This window comes from Rissa tridactyla, chromosome 3, assembly GCF_028500815.1.
Source record: "Rissa tridactyla isolate bRisTri1 chromosome 3, bRisTri1.patW.cur.20221130, whole genome shotgun sequence".
NCBI lineage: Eukaryota > Metazoa > Chordata > Aves > Charadriiformes > Laridae > Rissa > Rissa tridactyla.
Window position 1 is genome coordinate 18,094,446 of NC_071468.1, and position 19,180 is coordinate 18,113,625.

At 39.4% G+C, this 19,180-nt stretch overlaps 1 protein-coding gene across 12 annotated transcripts in view; it reads left to right on the forward strand.

The window, feature by feature from the left end:
- Positions 1-19,180, forward strand: part of SOS1 (SOS Ras/Rac guanine nucleotide exchange factor 1) — a 49,183-nt gene that overhangs the window by 17,040 nt on the left and 12,963 nt on the right. For 11 of the 12 annotated variants that reach the window (XM_054197471.1, XM_054197478.1, XM_054197467.1 and 8 more), the window contains 4 exons: positions 1,036-1,146; positions 1,256-1,354; positions 14,059-14,186; positions 15,158-15,813. In XM_054197471.1, coding sequence (XP_054053446.1) covers positions 1,036-1,146; positions 1,256-1,354; positions 14,059-14,186; positions 15,158-15,813 — 994 coding nt within the window. The remainder of the gene's footprint in view (positions 1-1,035; positions 1,147-1,255; positions 1,355-14,058; positions 14,187-15,157; positions 15,814-19,180) is intronic. The other variant, XM_054197477.1, reaches the window with a different exon arrangement.

Here is a 19,180-nt window from a genome sequence, read left to right on the forward strand (position 1 = left end):
AAAGTGGAACAAGAGCCTCTTTGCCAACAGGCTTGCTAAGCTGGTGAGAAAGGCTTTTGAACTGGGCTCATTAGTAGACAGAGACTAAAGCTTGCAGATTAAAGAACTGAGAGAAGAAGGAGATGTGCATAACGGAAAGCATGACAACAAGTGCTCTTGTACCTTCCTGCTGAGAAGGTGGGATGACCAAAGGCTCATCTGAAGTGTCTGTTTCCCTAGGGTGCATGTACAGATAGGAGGATCTGGGAGTCTGTGCACGGTTGCAGAGCTGTTATGTGCAATTAGCAATGTGGCAGGAAGGGTTGCATGATGGGGGGCTGTATGAATGAATATAGGCACTCGAGAAGGACAGGTGGGGAAGATGAGGCCAGAAGGCTTAACAAAAGATGAGGTCAAATACATGGAGCTCTGTTACAGAATGAACGATGACCGAGTTAACTTCTTTCTCATGAACAAGAAAGAACTGGCAGGAGTGTTGTAGCTAATGGCAGGTTTGGCCACAGGTGGTAGAGATGATAGAGTTTAATGTCCTGAGAAAAGTGCAGGAGATAAGAAGACTGGTGACCCTGGGTTTTGGGAGGGTAGACTTGGCTTGCTCAGGGAATTGGGAGGAAGGATCACATCGGTGGCTGCCTTGAGGGTAGAAGGGGCTCAGGAGAGCTGATTTATTTTCAAAGGCAGTGCGTTCAAAGTACAAGGAATATGCACTCCTAGTCCCGAAATAAAAGGGACTCTTCCAGACTGAATTACTCCATGAGTCTGTGCATGTAAAAGTATTGATTCTTCTCTATAAATGTTTTGGAAAAAGTATGCAGAAAAGTCAGTGCTATGGGTCAGGTTGGACGGGGCTCTGAGCCACCTGAGCTAGTTGAAGATGTCCCTGCTCGTTACGGGGGGGTTGGACTAGATGACCTTTAAAGGTCCCTTCCAACCCAAAGTATTCCACAATTCTATGTAACATATGTATTTTCTTTAAGAAATATGAAGTTTAGATATGAAATCAGTTTTGTAAAATTATTCTGTATTTCTTCTTAGGAACTAGCATTTGATCCATATGAATCATATGCACAAGACATTTTACGACCTGGTTTTCATGATCATTTTTTAAGTCAATTGTCAAAGCCAGGAGCAGCATTTTATTTACAGGTAACTTTCTTTTAAGTAGGCTTTATTATTGATATTACTATTTTAATTACATTATATTGTTGCTTCAATACATTTATTGTTTTAAGACTGAAACTTACTTTGTTTCTAGTCAATAGGTGAAGGCTTTAAAGAAGCTGTTCAGTATGTTCTACCCCGGCTGCTCCTTGCCCCTGTTTACCACTGCCTTCATTATTTTGAACTGCTAAAAGTAAGAACATTGTGTCAATATGATGTTTTTTTTTGTAATTCTTAGTGCTGGGTACCAGAGCTCTGTATGTTTAGGTAGGGCTAAAACCTTTTGCTAGAATGTGAGTAATAAAACTGCTATGATGAAAGAAAAGCAGGTTATAAGCTCTGGTGCATGCTATAACAAACTGAATATCAGCTTGTAATTTCGTGGAAGTTTTACAGCAGCTAATAATTTGTGTTGAATAATTAAGTTACTATTAATTTAGAAAGCAATAGAAATCTAGATACTCATATTCTTGGATTGATTGTTTCAGCACTGGTAAGAGATAATGGCAAATCGCTGTACTACAGAAAATAACCAAGGATTTCTGAAGCTGTTACTTTGTAAATTAAAATCCCAGTAAGATTTCCCTTCAGATTTAATTTTATTTTCATAAAAGCTTCAGTGTTCTTGCAGTGCATATCTCATGGTGGTTGTAAAGGTGATATCCTTCCCTCGAAGGGAAGACGTGGTTCATATATACACTTCTTTGGCTTTTTGTAATGAGACCTCACATCGGTAGGGTAACACTAAAGACTCTGTAACGTACACATGTAAAGAAAATAGCTACAGGATGTTTTCCTGGGGTGTTTATCAGTTAGCATTGAATAATATTCTTTAAGAAGTGTAGAGGATTTTCAGGAAGACTTTAAAGTGGAATCTTCATTTGGACTTAATGGAAACTCATAAGGAATACAGCGTTCCGGGCTGAATTACTTGCGGAAATCTGGATCAGAAGTAAAAAAATCTCTGCTCTTTTGAAGAAGTCTGGGTGTGTTTTTCTTGAATGTTTATTTGGTTGTCTTAGGATGACCCAGAAGTTAGGTCATCTTTGTGTTGAAGTGTATACAGTTCTAACACCATTTTTACTGATTTAGACCTACACGTACAGCTTTGGCACGTAGCTCATCTTGTATAACAAGCTTTTTTTTTAATTTTGGAACATATGCTTGATCTGTTTGTCTAGCTCATGGGTTTGGTCTGACTTTTCAGACACCTTTAACATATTAAGCATTTCCTTTCATGACAGCCCATTGGAAGGGGAGGTGTGATACAGCTTGTTTGCGTTTTGTATGACAGACCTGCACAGACATAAAGTTTCTCTGCTCATGCTTTTATCACGCAGTCTCAAAATGCAGTACCTAGGGGCTTTGCGTACTTCCATGTGAGCATGGTACTGTCTTACGTGATAGACAAAACATGAAGGATTAATGTTGTCTGCCACACAGGCATCTTCATTGCTTCTTGCCATTGGTAATTTTAGTGTGGGAAAGAGGGCATGTGTGCTTACAGAAATAGGGAGCAGCTCACATTCACACTTTTTAGGGCAAACCGGAGTCTAAGCTGAACTCAACTCCAGAAAGTTATTGATCTTTTTGCAATTCCTGACCTGTGCTTCATGTAAAATTCTTGGTTTTTTCTCATTCATGCTCTCCACACACCCACCCTCCACCCTGTGTAAATCTGGTGTAGCTGGGTTGGGTTTTGTGCTGTGTGTGATAACCTTCCAGACTTTCTTCCCACTGTGTTGCTCATGTCACTTTTTAGCTGTGGTCTGTCAGATGTGATACATGCAATAGACAGTGGTGGGTAACAGGAGCACATAGAGAGATTTTTGCACTCACAGCAGTAGCTTCATCTGTCAACTAGTACATACATGTGCAAACAGCATATGAATCCCTCCCTCAAGTAGTCTCTACTGGCAATAATGCTTGCTTTCTTATATTTGGAATCTTCAGAGATTCAAACAGCTTGGTTATACTTAAAAATGGCCTGACACGGGAGTATTTGCTATGGAAGGGTATTGGTGGAATTTTTTAGCTATATAATCCTGACAGTTTCACTGATGCAAGGTTGTATTGAATGCTTTTGTAAGGTTAAGAGATGTTATTTAGTAATTGCAGACATATCTACGAATAATGAAGTTAAAAATGCTATGAAAATTGATTTATTGGTATGAAGAGACAAAAAGTTGGCAAAGTAGTATGTGGAAAAAACCACTTTATTTGTCTTGAATATAGATATACTTAAGGATAAAGGGGTTAGCATTTTTCTTTGAGCTATGTTGTGTCGTCTTGCACACTTTGAAGGTATCTATTAAAAATGCATCTCAAAGTTACCTTCTAACTATGCAGACTACAAAAAAAGTGAATTTCTATCCACTAAAGCCCTCCTGAAGTTTCGCAGGGCACCATGAATGTCCAAATACATAGTCATACACTAATTTTCCAACAAAGTTACAGCAAGGAGCTTCAGCTAAATATACAATAAGGGCTGTGTTTTCCTTCAAGCAACCTGAAAGTCCCCAAACTTTTATATAAGAAACTAAGTATAGGAAATAGCAGCTTCATATGAGACTGCTTTTCTGCAAATTTGCAGATAATATGAACGGGCTTTTCTAAATTTGGACTCTTAAGTGACAGGTAGGGTGTTAATGCAGTCACTTAGGATCTTGAGTTATTGAAGAAAGACGTTTACAAGACTTTTGAATTGAATTGGGCACAGTTTCAGATGCTGTAAATTTCTGCTCCTGTGTGATACTTTTCCCTTTCTTTGTGTAAACAGCAGGTTACTTTAAAATTCCTTTTTTTTCCCAAGTAGGAATGGCTCAAAGCATATATAAACTTTGCGTAGATAAAGTCGTATGTTGTGATAATCAGGAGAGCTAGATAGATAATTTTTTTTTTCTTTTAAATCAAGAGCAGACTCGGCTCACATGACTTACAAATGGAAACTTCTTGTCTTTTTGCAAATATTTTTTAGTTGGAATTCTACCTATAATGATCTTAAATTCTCAGGATGTTTTAATTTCACAACAGCATCTAGTGTTTTATTTATTTTCTCAAACTTTGTACTTAGATTATAAATAACTTGCCCATCTTTACTGACTGGCAGTTCAGCTCCAGTAGAAATACACTTAAATTAAACTTTTTTGTCTCCCCTTCTCACTACGCTAATGTAACTTTAAAAAAAAATAATAAATTCTGTTTTGACAAGGTCTTCCAAGATAAGAAACCACTTGTTTTCCAACCCGATGATGCTAAATTTGTTACATGTTGCTGGAGAAGGCACAAGGTGGTGAAATGTTAGTCGTTTAGGACTGAAGTATCTTTAGGTTGATCCCGTTAAGTCTCTTGCTGTGTGTTATGTTGGGCTACACATCCCAAACTTCAAGTGTTTTGACTTCACTTTGATTCTCAGCCTTGTTTCAGCCAGGCTCAGTATCCAGAGTGTAAAAGTTGAATGAAGTTGGTTTGTGATCCCATCTGTAACTGGTGTAACCCAGCCCAGAGTGGAGAATCACTGAGTCTTAATTAATTAGACTGTGTCTATCTGCAAAGCTTTTACAATATCTGCAATTATAGATCAGTGTCTCAAAACATTATCTGCGTTGCTTGTATTTAGTACAGGCACTGTAATTAACAGGTTCTCTAACTTCAGTCAGTTCTTAGTCTCCTTCAATTAATGTTAAAAACAGAAAATCACAGATTCAGACCAGCTATGAATTATGTTAAGTATTTACTTAGTGTCAGCGAAGGATTTTATTTTCTGAAATCATTGTCTGGTGTGCTGCTTTCCAAACACAGTAGTGACTTGTATGTACTATTGAAATAAAAGTAAATACAGAAGTATTACTGTCTTACATGTATTTGTATATGTAACTGCAGATGAGGATGACTTTTTTTTTACGTCCACTAGAGATAATGTGCAAGCTTATGTCTCTGTGACAGATGAAGGGCTATCTGCTGGAGGAAATGTAGCTTGACCAAACTGTTGCTAGTGTGTGATAAGACCGCAAAGCGTATTTGAGTGTTTCTTGGGAGAGAAGGGTGGGGTGGTGTAAAAACTGGTCTCAAGTTTAAGAAGAGATTTCATAGAATATGACAGCAGGTTAAAAATTTAAGCAACTTCTTCATATGTTTAAGCCATGAAGACTTACATTACAACTGCAATGTTGTAAAGGTACAGAAGTTGTGCCTTATGGTAGTTGTTGGAGGTGATACAGCCAGGTAAATGAGTTTCCGTATTTCTTTCTTGCTTGTGTGGTTTCATTGACAACATTTCTGTTGCTTTTCTCCTTTAAATGTTAGTGGGTTTTTACTTTGTCAGCTGTGTGTTTGGCAGCCAAAGGGAAGATGATAGGGGAAAATAAAACTTTGTCACACATGTGCATATGCACTTTTTCCACAAACTTCGTTATTGTTAATCTAACTAATTGGGCTCTCTGAGGTAACTCCTTAATTGAAAAAGTTATTCAGAATGTATTTATTTATTTTTTTTTTCTAGCTGTGGTACTTGATGGATTTCCTGTGTGTTCGTATCAGATACATATATGTGAATGTATAGCGCTTCATTTGTCAGTGACCTATGCCATCTGTTATGGCGTTGTGGTGCAGTTATGTTCTGTTGTATAGCTTTTTTCTTTTTACACAGGATGTATCTGGGCTTTTGAGAAGCAGATGTCTCTTTCTGGGCAATTGCTGGATAAAATCTAACAAAAGTAAAAATAAAAAATTCCTCCTTCCACTTTGCTTATAGTCCTCAGTGATACTTGAACTGTATTGTTAATCTGCAATCGGACCAACAAATGCTGTACTTTGATCCCTTGAAACAGGGAGTAGGATGGCACAGGGCCAGACTGTTCTTATCTGGATGGTACCCTCTTTGGGGAGTCAAATGAAGCACTAACTGAACTCTGACTTTTGACTTGTGTTTAACTGTAGGGTTTCTGCATCCTGTTTCCTCATCCATTTTCTAGGAGTTACCTGCAGGGCAAGTTCTCCCTGGTGCTGTGGGAATTAGGAGAGCTGTACTGGGGCAGATTGTTCCCTGGGGCAGGTGATCTGTTCCTGGTCAGTGACTGCTGCTAATGATGGCAGATAGCTCTTTAGCTTACCTGGCAGCAGTTTATGATGAATGTCCAAGTCCAAGCTCTCATGAAGATAGATGGGTGTTACAGGAACTTGGACAAATTTTGATCATTACCCCACCCCTTCCCAAATACAAGTCTTGATACAAGTAATCCATCCAGGATTGAATGTTAAGAAGCTTATTGTAGTTGAGATTTTCAGCTCCTTTAGGATGACATTAGTTTTTGTGACTCTGGCAGTCATCATACAGTCTCTGATATACTTGTATTGCTGTATAGTCTTGCAATAGTATATTTCCCTGTCCTCCTCTTCTGACTCTGTTCCCGTAACTTTCTGTACAAAAGGGAGATCCTCGGAGAGAGGTAGCGCTATGGTTGAGACTTTCCTATACTTCTTCAGTGGAAATGTTTTTGGACATGCATCTGTGGATTTAGGCCCACTACCAGCACACTTCCTCGGTTTGCTCTTGTAGCAGTGGAGGTCTATGTTTTCTGTCAATACTTTGGCATCTTCAGTGGAAACCAATGGAAAGATGTAGGAAATAACAAACACAAATAAAACAACAAGCTGCAGTCATGGTTTCTGTAGACTTGGTCTACAGATGGGATTCTGCTTGTCATCCTTCATTTCCTCTGCTGTTTTTTCCTTAATCAACAGGGTTCCTCTTTAAAATCAACAGGATCCTACTGTTGCTTCCCAAAACGATCTCTGAAATTGTGAATTCATCTTACGTAACATTCAAAAATTCATACATTTCTATCCAAACATAAGAGGTGCCATTCAGTTGAGCTTGTGGCCTTGCAAACTTGGGTGGGCAAAGGTCAGACTTGACTTGTGTTGAAGCAGTGAAAGTGGATTTTAATCCACTTTGGAATTACAAAAGAGAAGAGGAAGATGTTTTCAAATTGAATTGTCTTTACTCTGATGGCAAACTTGGTGGAAGAAAATGGAAGACCTCAAAGCACATAGGTAAATATTTTGTGATATTTCAAATACTGATCTAACTAAATGTTACCAACTTAATTGCGAATTTTAAATTTCTAATGTATTCTGCAGGTCTGCTGATAATGATGAGACAAACCACAGTGACAGTAAGAAAGAAGAGAATTTCAGAGCGTGAAGGCTCTGGAAGGATCTGTGGGAACTTGTACACATGTTGCAGAAAGGTAATGAATCTGCTGTGGAAGAGACATCAGCATATGTGACAAGAACCAAACCCACATTTTTGAAGAATGTGGAGCCATTTGAGTTTTCCATACACTGAGAAGACGAGCCTCCGGTAAACAAAGTAGCCGTTTCCCTAGTAATGGAATCTGGGCATATAAAAGGCATATATGGCAGCTAGTAGCTTGCAAAAAATCTGAATGTTTAGGAAGTGGTTTTATGAGAACATCAGGGAGCTTATTTGAGAACAAGACTTTGGTCTTTGTATCTGTTCCTTGATGAAGGAAGTGTTAATTGTGTAAGCTCAATGAGAATTGCTCACATACATGAATCCCTTCCCAGCTGCAAAAACTGAGAGCAAAAATATGCTCTTTCCTGTTGAGCTGAAATACCTAGCAGGCTGGCAGTAGCACTCGAGGGGGCCTAATCTGAAATACGGTCTTCTAACAAGCTGTTCCCGTTAATGGGAATGCTGGTGGCAAAATCACCACGCAAGAAACTTGTTAAAGAAAAACTTTGAACTGTTGAATTGGTAAAACATCAACTGACAGACTTTGGTGTGGTATATATTTCTAAATAGCTTTTCCTGACTTTTCCTTAGAGTCTGTCCTGATTTGAAAAATGGCACTTACTTCAGAGTAGTGTAACTTATTTCTGAAACAGATTTATTTTAGTTTCATTACCTGCCCCCCCAATAAGAGCATCTACATTGAGTAATCAAGGTAGCAATTCCTTAAATTCTTATGTTTCTTTAGTCCAAATTCACTTTTTTTGAGGCTCAGATGAAGTTTGATGTACTTAAATTTTCCATATATCTTTGAGATCTATTTTAAATCACATAGGCAAGCTGTGAAAGAACTGGGAAGCTTGTACTAAAAGTTGAAATGCTGCTTATTTGCCTCTGTTTTAATGCTCTACTTGTACAGTATGCTTCCCAATGGGCTGGCTGTATTTTATACTATGAGTTAAAACTTAATTTGAAATAAAAGATGAGGGCTTTTTAGCTTCTGTCTCTTTTAAAACATACTTCCAGGAGAATGCTGGAGGCTTTTTGTAACTAATTGTCTGATACCTGACGTTTGATATTTGACATGTTTAAGATTATGTGATTTAATGTAATTTCTTAAAATTAAATTGGGAAGGCATAGTTAAAATTGAGTGGAGAAAAAGTTTTTACCATTAATTCAATATTAAGTTCTGTTCCACACTTAATGCAAGTAACACTCCTGCTGTAATGTAAATCTAAATAAACAACTATATAAATGTATGCATATTTTTACTGCACTGTGCTCAAGATTGTCCGAGTTTGTATGAAAACAAAATGACTTTTGAAATTCCAATGTATTAAAGCTGTGCATGTATGTCCAGGAATATGGCACATGGAGTTTCCTTTAAGATTCAAAAGTGAAGAGCCTTTTAGACTGCTATCACTTTCCAGAAGTATATAGCGTTCCCTGCAGTTATTCCCAGTTGCTGTTCCAGCTGATTTCCTGATGCTTTCTAAAAATTCAGGTTTCTGGATATGAGAGCACCTTTTTCCCAGCATACCGCTGTTTTGGGCTGAGTCTTTTATTATTTGCAGGAATTGCATAAAGTCAAAAAGAGCTCTCAAGCAGCTCCATGCTATTGAGCCAACTTCCAGGATTATTTTATGGCAGGATGCCATCAGGCCTGTCTTCCTGCATTTGTCAGAGGAGAAACCCAGTTCATCTTTATTCTTGATCATTAAAATAGCCTGTTTCGCAATTGTCTCTTGGAAAGTACCCCATTCTCAGAAGCACATTTAAAAAATGGTGAGGCGTAAGAGCAGAAGCTGGAGTAACTGGTGTCAGAGTAGTTCAAGTTCTTGTGAATGTTGCTTCTCTCCGCATGCTCTTCGTTTCCCTGCAGAGCAGATAGCTAAGTCGCGCCACAGATCAGGCTTGCTTTGCCAGCTATGCAAGTGTTCTGTTGCCTTGCTGTGGGCTTCAGGATGTCTGAAGAAATTACACAGAAGAGGTTTCTCTGAAGCAGCGGCCACTTGTAACATGGGACCACTTAAGCACTAAACTTCTTGGATTAATGTTTTGAGGGGCAGTAAGTAAGTATCATTAGCACCTACAGTCAAGTGATCTTAAGTTAAGTTAAGCAAATTCAATTGTGATTTCCTGGACTCCTCATATGCTGTTGTGTCTTTTGTGTATAGAAGCTAATTCATGATCTCTCCTCCCAGATGAATTGGGGAACCTGCAGTTCACAAATTTTAGTGGTTAGATTTAGAGTAATCTTCTAGGAAGACAGAAGTCTAGATTGTGATGTAAGCCCTGAAGTACAAGATTTTATATCTATCATAACACCTACTAGTATTGTTAATATCTGCATGTTCTCATCATAAGTATAAATGTATCTTCTGTCATTGTCTTTCTAGATAGATGCTTCCCTGACAGCATAAGAGGAGGACTGCCATAGTCTAATTTTGCACTACATGAGGAGGATTTCTTTTGTAACTGTTTGTAATTTCCTGGGTTTATAAAAATCTAATCCTTATGTTACACAACAGGTAGAACAAAATACCTTGTCTTCCAGTTCTGATATCTTTTCAGGGTTCATGGCCTAGAATGTAGAGTACTATTTTAATTAGAAATTTCCTTTAGCAGTCTATTTTCCAAGTTTGTTTTCCTGGAATGGTCTGTAGTATTGTGAATCATTATGATCTTTATAAACCAATATTTTTCTCCTAAGTTTTTAAAAAAACCACGAAGTTTATAATACTACTGATAATCAGAAATCTGCATCTCTTTCCCATAATACTATAGTATTCTTCATAGGACACTTGATCCTTAAAAAAAAAAAAAGGAAAGAAAACAAAAACCAAACCACACTTTTATTTAGCATCTACCTGATTTGTTCATTAGGGGGCACTGCACAGCTATAGAAAATCAGTGGTATTTGCAGACAAACTTGGATGCATTTCCAGTGATGCCATTTCACTTTCCATAACTTCCTCTTCCATACTGTCTGGGGGCAGTGTGAGATGAAAGTCCTTGCTGTACTTTAAGCTTGGTTCTGATTAAGTCTGGTTTTTGATATCAATTTATGGTAATTATATAATGCTAGAATATAAACTCCCAAATTCCTTTTCTGTGTGCAGAGAAGTGTCTTCATAGTAGTTCATGGCAGTGTCTGATTTGCCATTTGTGTTGGTCTTACACTTAAGAAGTTGTGTACTTCTGCATACTGCTTTCTAAATGTTAAACCTGGATCACAGTTACACTCACTGGGCTTTGATTTAGTTCGTATATACAGTTGGAAATATGGGTTACTTCCAGTGGATCCTGATGGGGAAATGTTAGTCTTTAATCATTGTTTTCTCTCCAGCACTATACCAACATGTATTTTGCTTTTGGACATTTGCTGAGCCTAATTTTTATCCATTTTTGTTGTGTGTTTTACATTCCCTTTACTCCTTACCCTGTCTCCTGTGGTATCCTTACAAGCAAATGGCAGAATATTGTAGGATCTTTTTAGGCTTCTTCTCAAGGAGATTAGGGTAAAACAATGTTGTCTGTTGTTGAAGGGTAGTTGCCCAGAGATCATAGGAAATCCAGCCGAACTCTTTTGATGGAAGTTGGTAAAGAGGCAGTGTGCAAGGCAAAGAGCCTCCTTTGGACTTGTGCAGGAAAGATGCAAAATCTTAGAGGTAGTTACATGTTTTTCTTAGCTTCTTTCGGGACTTCTGCCAGTGGTCCTGCGCCTGCCCAATTTGTCTGAAGTCCTCTCTAAATCTAGATGATCTGCACAACTGAAGCAAAGGGAAAGTGATACCTCTGTGTTAAGTCATAGAATCATAGGATGGTTTAGGTTGGAAGGGACCTCAAAGATCATCTAGTTCCAACTCCCGTGCCATGGGCAGGGACACTTCCCACTAGAATAGGTTGATCAGAGCCCCATCCAGCTTGGCCTTGAACACCTCCAGGGATGGGGCAGCCATAACTTCTCTGAGCAACCTGGGCCAGCGTCTCATCACCCTCATAGTGAAAAAATTCTTCCTAATATCTAATCTAAATCTACCCTCTTCTAGTTTGAAGCCATTACCCCTCCTCCTACTGCTACATGCCCTTGTAAAAAGTCCCTCTCCAGCTTTCTTGTAGGCCTCCTTCAGATACTGGAAGGCTGCGATAAGGTCTCCTCAGAGCCTTCTCTTCTCCAGGCTGAACAACCTCAACTCTTGTCAGGCTTGATGAGGCTCTGAGCAATCTGATCTAGTTAAAAATGTCCCTGCTTATTGCAGGGGTGTTGGACTAGATGACCTTTAAAGGTCCCTAACACATTCTATGATTCTGTGACCTTGTACTTGGGCTTGCTGAACTTCATGAGGTTTGCATGGGCCCATCTCTCAAGCCTGTCCAGATCCTCTGCATGGCATCCCTTCACTCCAGCATGTTGACAGCACTATACAGCTTGATGTTGTCGGCAAACTTGCTGAGGCTGTGCTCAATCTCACTGTCCATGTCGCCGACAAAGATGCTGGACAGCACCAGTCCCAGTACTGACCGCTGAGGAATGCCACTCGTCACTGGTTTCCACTTGGATATCAACCCATTGACCGCAACTCTTTGAGTGCGACCAGCCAGCCAGTTTCTTATCTGTCGAGTGGTCCATCCATCAAATCCCTCTCCAATTTAGAGACCAGGATGTCATGTGGGATAGCGTCAAACACTGTAGAGGAATATGATGAGGGTAGTCTGTTCCTTCTTGAAGTGATGTATTCTCTGCGAGGCCTTTTGTGAAGTAATGCGTCTTGTGGTGCATTGTCAGTCCTATTTCAGTGGTTGTGGCACAACTAGGCACTCATGCCTAATGTTGCTTAGTCCAAGAGTATGACAAATTACACTATGTGAATCAAAGCTGCCTAGAATAAAGCTTGTGGTCATCCTTAAAACTGAAAACACAAATCAAGTAGTCTGGCATTGACAGCTATAGCACTGAATGATTAACTCTGGTCAGGGAAAAAATTAATGCTATATTCTATGACATGTTCGAATTTCAAACATGAATATGTTGGATTTTGGAGGACAATGCTTACATTTCACACTGGAAGCAAACAGCGCCATTGTACTGTTTCCAAGCATGTCTGTTATTCTGGTCCATGCCAGCTTCACTTTCACTGCCTCTGTCAAAACAAATCTTTCAGTTGCGTGGAGCCAGTTCTTCACCGTAATAGTCTGAAACACTTGTATCTTAATAATCCTGTAAATAATTTTTGTCTTAGTTTTATGTTTAAGCCATGGCTGCAGTCAACAATTTTTTCACTGACTATAATGTGAAGCATTTTGATGCTTAAACAAAGATTTAAGGTGAAAATCTTAAACATCCTGTGATAAAAACATGGCAGATCTTGTTTTATAAATCTTGCCTGTCACAAAATATTATTATTAGGCTTTCACATTCAGTTTTAGTTTATAACTTTATTAAATTTTTTTATCCTTTAAGAAAAGTTGAGTTAGTAGATGAAGGTATTAATGTAGCTGTAGGGACTTATGTACCGTGGTTTTACAGGCTGGCCGTCGTTAGATGACCCTGTGTTTTCTGATGAACGGCCAAGCAACCCCTCCATGAAGGAAGAACGTTTACTTCTCCCCACCATCGCTCTGGTTATTGTTTTCCTCCTTTGTTTTTTTGCATGAAAAAATATGACAGTCCTGGTGAATAATAAGCTGGATGCGAGCTAGCACAACACCCTTACAGCAGCGAAGGCCTGTATTGCTGTCTTAGCAAGTGTGTAGCCATCAGGTTCAGGGAAGCGGCAGTGCCTAGCTGTTGAGTACTGGCAAGGCTGCATCAGGAGAACCACGTCCAGCTTGGGCTTCCTTTTGACACTGGTGTACTGAAACAAGGCCGCTGGAAGGGCTCGTCACGATGATATGAGGAATGGAGGATGTGATGATGGAAAAGTTGGGGGATTGGGCTTATTCATTCTGCAGAAAAGGAGGCTAAAGAGGACCTTCCTGCTGTCTTTGACCATGTGATGGGGTGGGGAAGGCAGAGAAATACTTGCAGCTGCATAATGCCACTATGAGAAGTCAATAAGGGAAATCCTGATAAGCTACTCGGAAAAAAATAATTTCACCATGAGGGATTTCAGACATTGGAACAGATTGTCCAGAAGGGTTGTGGCCTCTCCGTCCTGAGAGCGGTCCAAAACTCAGTATGGCCCTAGGCAACCTGATCTGTGTTGGCCCTGCAGTTGGGTTGGAGGTTGGATAATAAAATCCCCATGGTCCCTCCTAACCTGAATTATTGATTAGGCTGTCGCTAGTAAGGTGACAGCTCTTGCAGTCTTCTGTTTAACACCTCTGCTGGGTGCTTTTTTGGAGATGTGGAGTAAATCAGACTAGTTTTGCAGTAAATAACGTGTTCTGAGTGCATCTGTGTCTGGAGGACTAGTGACTGCTGCTCTCATTTTACTGAGATTAAGCTCTCAGCAGCCAGTTTTCTCTCTCGCCTCTGTCGGTAATATGCACCTGGTTATTTAATTAACTTTAATGACAAGCAAGACCATGCAAAAGCAGCAGATGGTTGGATTTCTTCTTCCTAGGTCAAACTTTTGGATTTGCGCATACCGAAATGCTCGTAACACTTCTTGTATTTGGCTTTCAATGTTCACAGCAATTGGAAGAAAAAAGTGAGGATGAAGAGGATAAAGAGTGCTTAAAGCAAGCAATAACTGCCCTACTGAATCTTCAAAGCAGCATGGAACGGATATGCTCCAAAAGTCTTGCAAAACGAAGGCTTAGGTAAACACGTTTCCATTTTTCCTGCTTTCTGCTCTTAATGCTTTTCTGTAAATCCAGGGCTCCCAGTTTCCTCTTTTAGTAAACAATGAACAAAACAGTTTGTGACAAGCCCGCTTTTTCAGAGGAAGTGACATCAAAGCCAAGATAATTTGTTATTGTTTTAAACCCCTTCTAATTTCTATGTGTCCTTGCATGCTAGTAGTTGAGACGTTCTGAGAATTCACTGGTAAGTAGAAAGTTACGGCACTTGTGGGTTAATTATGCTCAGATAATAAATGTCCACCTAAAAATATTGTAAAAGTACGTTTCTGTGTGATTAGAAGGGAATGTTCTTGAATTTGAAACGACTTAATCTTAAGTTTTTTGTGTAATAGGCTTGTTAAAATTACCACTGGATAATAGAAATAAATGCATAGATAACTAGTACTTAGTTACACTTCTGTAGCAAATTCTTAGATTATGCCATCTGCTGTTTGATTTAATGCTAATATTTGCACAGTTATTTAAACATCTTAAAACTTTGCTTTTGTGCTTAAAATTGTTTCAATATTTTCTTTGCGAAACAAGTGCTGTGGTGCAAAGTGTAATCTTTAGGCTTGGACGTGAATGTATTTAATAGCATAATTTCTCTGAATATGCCTCTTTCAAATTAGTGCGGTTTAAAATTGTCAGCTACGGAAATGAGTGGTTTGTTAAGCTAAGCAGCACTAAATGGCTTGCCTGTTTCTGGTTGCCTGTGTTTAGGTAAAACATTTATTGCATAGAAGATAAGTAGAAAATTTATCAGATGAGGTACTTAAGAGAAACGTTAGTTAAGGCTTGCAGTGATGCTGATACTGTGCTGAAATTGCATTCTCAGTGAAATTCTCATCGCTTGGAAAGATGATCTTGCGTTTTTGCTGTTAGTGGTGGTTGTGGTTTTTCAATACACGTGTACTAATAGGCTGCTTTTCTCCCACCCTTCACCGAAGTGAGTCTGCATGCCGATTCTATACTCAGCAGATGAAGGGGAAACAGCTAGCAATTAAGAAAATGAATGAAATCCAGAAAAATATTGATGGCTGGGAGGGTAAGGACATTGGACAATGCTGTAATGAGTTCATCATGGAAGGAACGCTCACACGCGTAGGAGCTAAGCACGAGAGACACATATTTCTGTTCGATGGCTTGATGATTTGCTGTAAGTCAAATCACGGCCAGCCAAGACTTCCTGGTGCTAGCAACGCAGAATATCGTCTAAAAGAAAAGTTCTTCATGCGAAAGGTACAAATCAACGACAAAGACGACACTAATGAGTACAGACATGCTTTTGAAATCATCTTAAAAGATGAGAACAGTGTTATTTTTGCTGCTAAATCAGCTGAAGAGAAAAACAACTGGATGGCAGCATTGATATCTTTGCAATATAGAAGCACGCTGGAAAGGATGTTGGATGTAACAATGTTGCAGGAAGAAAAAGAGGAGCAGATGAGATTTCCAAATCCTGAGCTTTATAGATTTGCGGAGCCCGACTCTGAAGAGAATATTGTGTTTGAGGAAAACATGCAGCCCAAGTCTGGAATCCCCATCATCAAGGCAGGAACTGTTGTCAAGCTCATCGAGAGGCTGACTTACCACATGTATGCAGGTGAGGCACTTCGTTTGTATAGCCAAAACTCAAGGTGGCGACTAGTTCATGCTTCTCTTCCTGTGTTAAATACATGCAGCAAAATAACAAGTGTTGCAGAAAGCGAATAAAATATAAAGTGTGTAGAAAGTGAATATGCTTTGCAGTTCACATGTTCTAACATGCGTTTTGAGATCTAAATATGCACCTCTGTAGCCATAGCAATTAAAAGTATGAATCCTGTTTGGCTGAACGTAGTGGGGTTTGCATGTGCATGAGGTTATTCTAATGCAAGGGATGGGGGGGGAGCTGCAGGAATTGAGCTCTAGACAATACTTTTTCCTGTATGCCCCAGGCTACAAGAATTGCTTTCCCTTGAGACTTCCAAAGCTGGGTGGCACATGAAGCGCCATCATTGCAGGAGAGAATTATGGGCCCCGTGTTTTCAGTTAAGGGTTGTGCTCCCCTTCTGTCTGTGCTGGCGTGTAATGAAAAGACCAAATACCAGCTTGCTAGAAGCAGTCACTTGCGTAATTTAGCCTCGGAACTTCACCTTAATCAGAATTTCAGTGGGGATTTGATTTACGGACTTTTGACTTCAGGTTTCTGTTTGTGTTGAAGATACATCAAAGGCATTTGTGTGATCATCCAGTCCAGCCTCAGTGTGTGGAGTTCTTCTTGATCATTTCCCAGGATTTTCATAAGCTGTGCTGAAAAGCATGGGCTTGGGTTTTGGGTTTGGATTTTTTTTGTTATTTTTTGATTCTACCTGCCTGTCAGTTATTCTAAAACTTCATCCATCTTGGTTTTAGAGCCTCTCATATTCAACTGTAGATTCTTTTGTGGTTTTTTTCTTTCTTTTTACTCTTTACACTCTGATTATCCTAAAATGTTCTTCTGCAGCTCAGTTCTGGATACCCAGGAATATTTGTTTGGAAGAAGTGGGTAGTAAGCAGAATATAATTAGTATACTTCAGTGCTTTTATTTATTTTTAAAATGCTTGTAAGTATATCTGTTTACTCCATCACTTTTATTGCTCTTCTCCACATTTCCTTCAGTTGAGCTTTCCTAACATTTGTTAGAAACTCAAATGCAGTATCGTGCTGTCAGTTTTTACCAGAGCAGTTTTGTGCCTGTCTTCGTTTTGTTGTAACTTTATAAACTTTTAGCTCTTGGCTTTCAATTCTACAGGCATGATTTATGACGTAATTTTATGGTTTTGGAAGTTAAAATAAAAGAATTCAAACTTTTTTTTTTTTTTTTTTTAAAGCTAGCATTGCATTTGGCAGAGAATTAGCAAAGATAGTGCTTCATTAGTGCCCTTGGGAACATTTCCTTTGCTTTGGCTAACTTGTGCACCCTTGGGAATTGCCCTTTGCGTTCGTGCTGGGGCTTCGGTGCCGTAGCCTTGGCATTGCTCCAGGTGCTAGCAGTGCTCTCCACGTGTCGTCTCTGTCCAGGGAGCCGCAAACTACGTTCTTCAGTTCCAGAAAACAGAAAGACCTGTTTTTAAGGAACATGTGGCTTGTTGAAATATGTCACTTGTACTGGGTTTTTTTTTTTGCGTCGGCATGTCTTTTTGGCCTTTCTAGCACATAGGATATCGAGGAAGAATTCAGACTGGTTGATTGGATCTACCATCATCCAATTATCCCTGCTTTTAACAGCTCCTATTTAATAAAGCTTTAGTAGATTGCTTGAAGCCTAAAGTTGCAGGTATCTGTGACATTGACCAAACTATTGCATGACAGAACTGAGAACATGGGTATTACGAGATAGGCTGAAAGACTTTGACGAAAAGAATAAAAATGGTTGTCTTTTGATGTATTTAGCCTGTCTTTGTAGCCTTAAAGATCTTAGTGCAACATGCGTGGGCCTGATGCTGAATTGCTGGTTTGCACGTCATTTCTCAACACCCTTATTTTTCATTCTGTACCTTCTGTTTTATAATTGGTTTTCTATGAGGAAAAATGTCATCGTTCTAACCGTTCTGTGCTGTCTTTTCCAGGGGAACAAAGAAATAGAGACATAGTGACTCAGCCAAAAATGCTCTGTGGTACAGGAAACAAGGTCCATTTACTATGTAAATCATTCAGTGTTTTGTTGCATTTTATGAGATGCAGTGAGTAGGGCAACAACTTTCCATAGTAACCCTTTAGCTCTTCTTTCATACACCTACCAGCTGAGTTCGAGGCTTCTGTTTTGCTTGGAGAGATGAGTACACTGGTGATATCGAGCCAAACAGCTACAGACTGTAGAAATGCTTTTCTTGCCCCACATAGGATTGTGCATGCATGATTGTAATCCTAAAAGAATTTATTGACTTTATATTCATATGCCAGAATAGCAAGCCCTTACTTTTCTGAGGCGACTCTTCTCCAATACGGTGTGATGGGCTATGGCAGCCCTCGATCTGACAGTCAAAAGGCAGTATTTACCCTAGCTGTGACTCTTCTCTAGGTTTCTATCTCTGTAGGTCAAATACTATAAGGAATAGTTACAAATGTAATTGCAGAGGTGGTACGGATTTGTTGCAAGTAGTTGAAGAGCAGTTTAATTAGTTGCATATTGAGGAGTACATGGGCTGTGTTCAGACACTGGTCAAATCAGGTCTCAACTTTTTTTGTCACTTGTGAAGATCCACACAGTCCATCTCATTGGCAGATAGGGATGTTGGACCTTTTCTTTTCTTCCCTCACCTCCCTGACAATGCACAAACCAGCTTATCAGCTGAAATATTTCTGTGTTTCACTGTGGAACAGGGACAGCCCGATCACCTGGCTCTAACGAAGCAGTGCTGCTGGGGGTAGGAGGCATCCAGGAGAGGGAGACAGCCCTGATGGCCACCTGGCCGCAAGGTGCTGCAGACTGTTCCAAACCAGCCTGCTGCGGAGCAGCAAAATAGGGAGACATCTCTTCTGCAAGAGCAGCTTTCCATATATTTTTACATGAGAGAAACTGCCCTCGGATTAGGAATTCAGGTTTTGACCCTATTTGCATATTCTGGTGGGGTTTGCTTGTTCTAACGTGGTTCTGCATTCATTATCTCCTCCTCTGCCTGATTCTTATTTAAGAGCAGCTGGGTTAGGTGGTTCCAAGATTTGAAAGTTGTGGCAATTTTTTTTTATGTATAGGGCAGTGCTCTTCTATTTTTAAAGCTTTGATATGTTAAGAGTGCTTGTGCGTCATCATAGTGTCCGTTTCCTTTCTTAAGGAATTCAAGAGTGATTATTTATAAATCCTTGTAGAACAAGTTATTGTTCTTTTTTAGCTTTCAAATTGGCTGTATTGAAGAGAGAATTATCACATGAGCAGACATCCTGACTAACTACTGTTGTCTGTATTTTTTTTAACGCTTGTTCATATATTGTACACTACTTTGAGTTA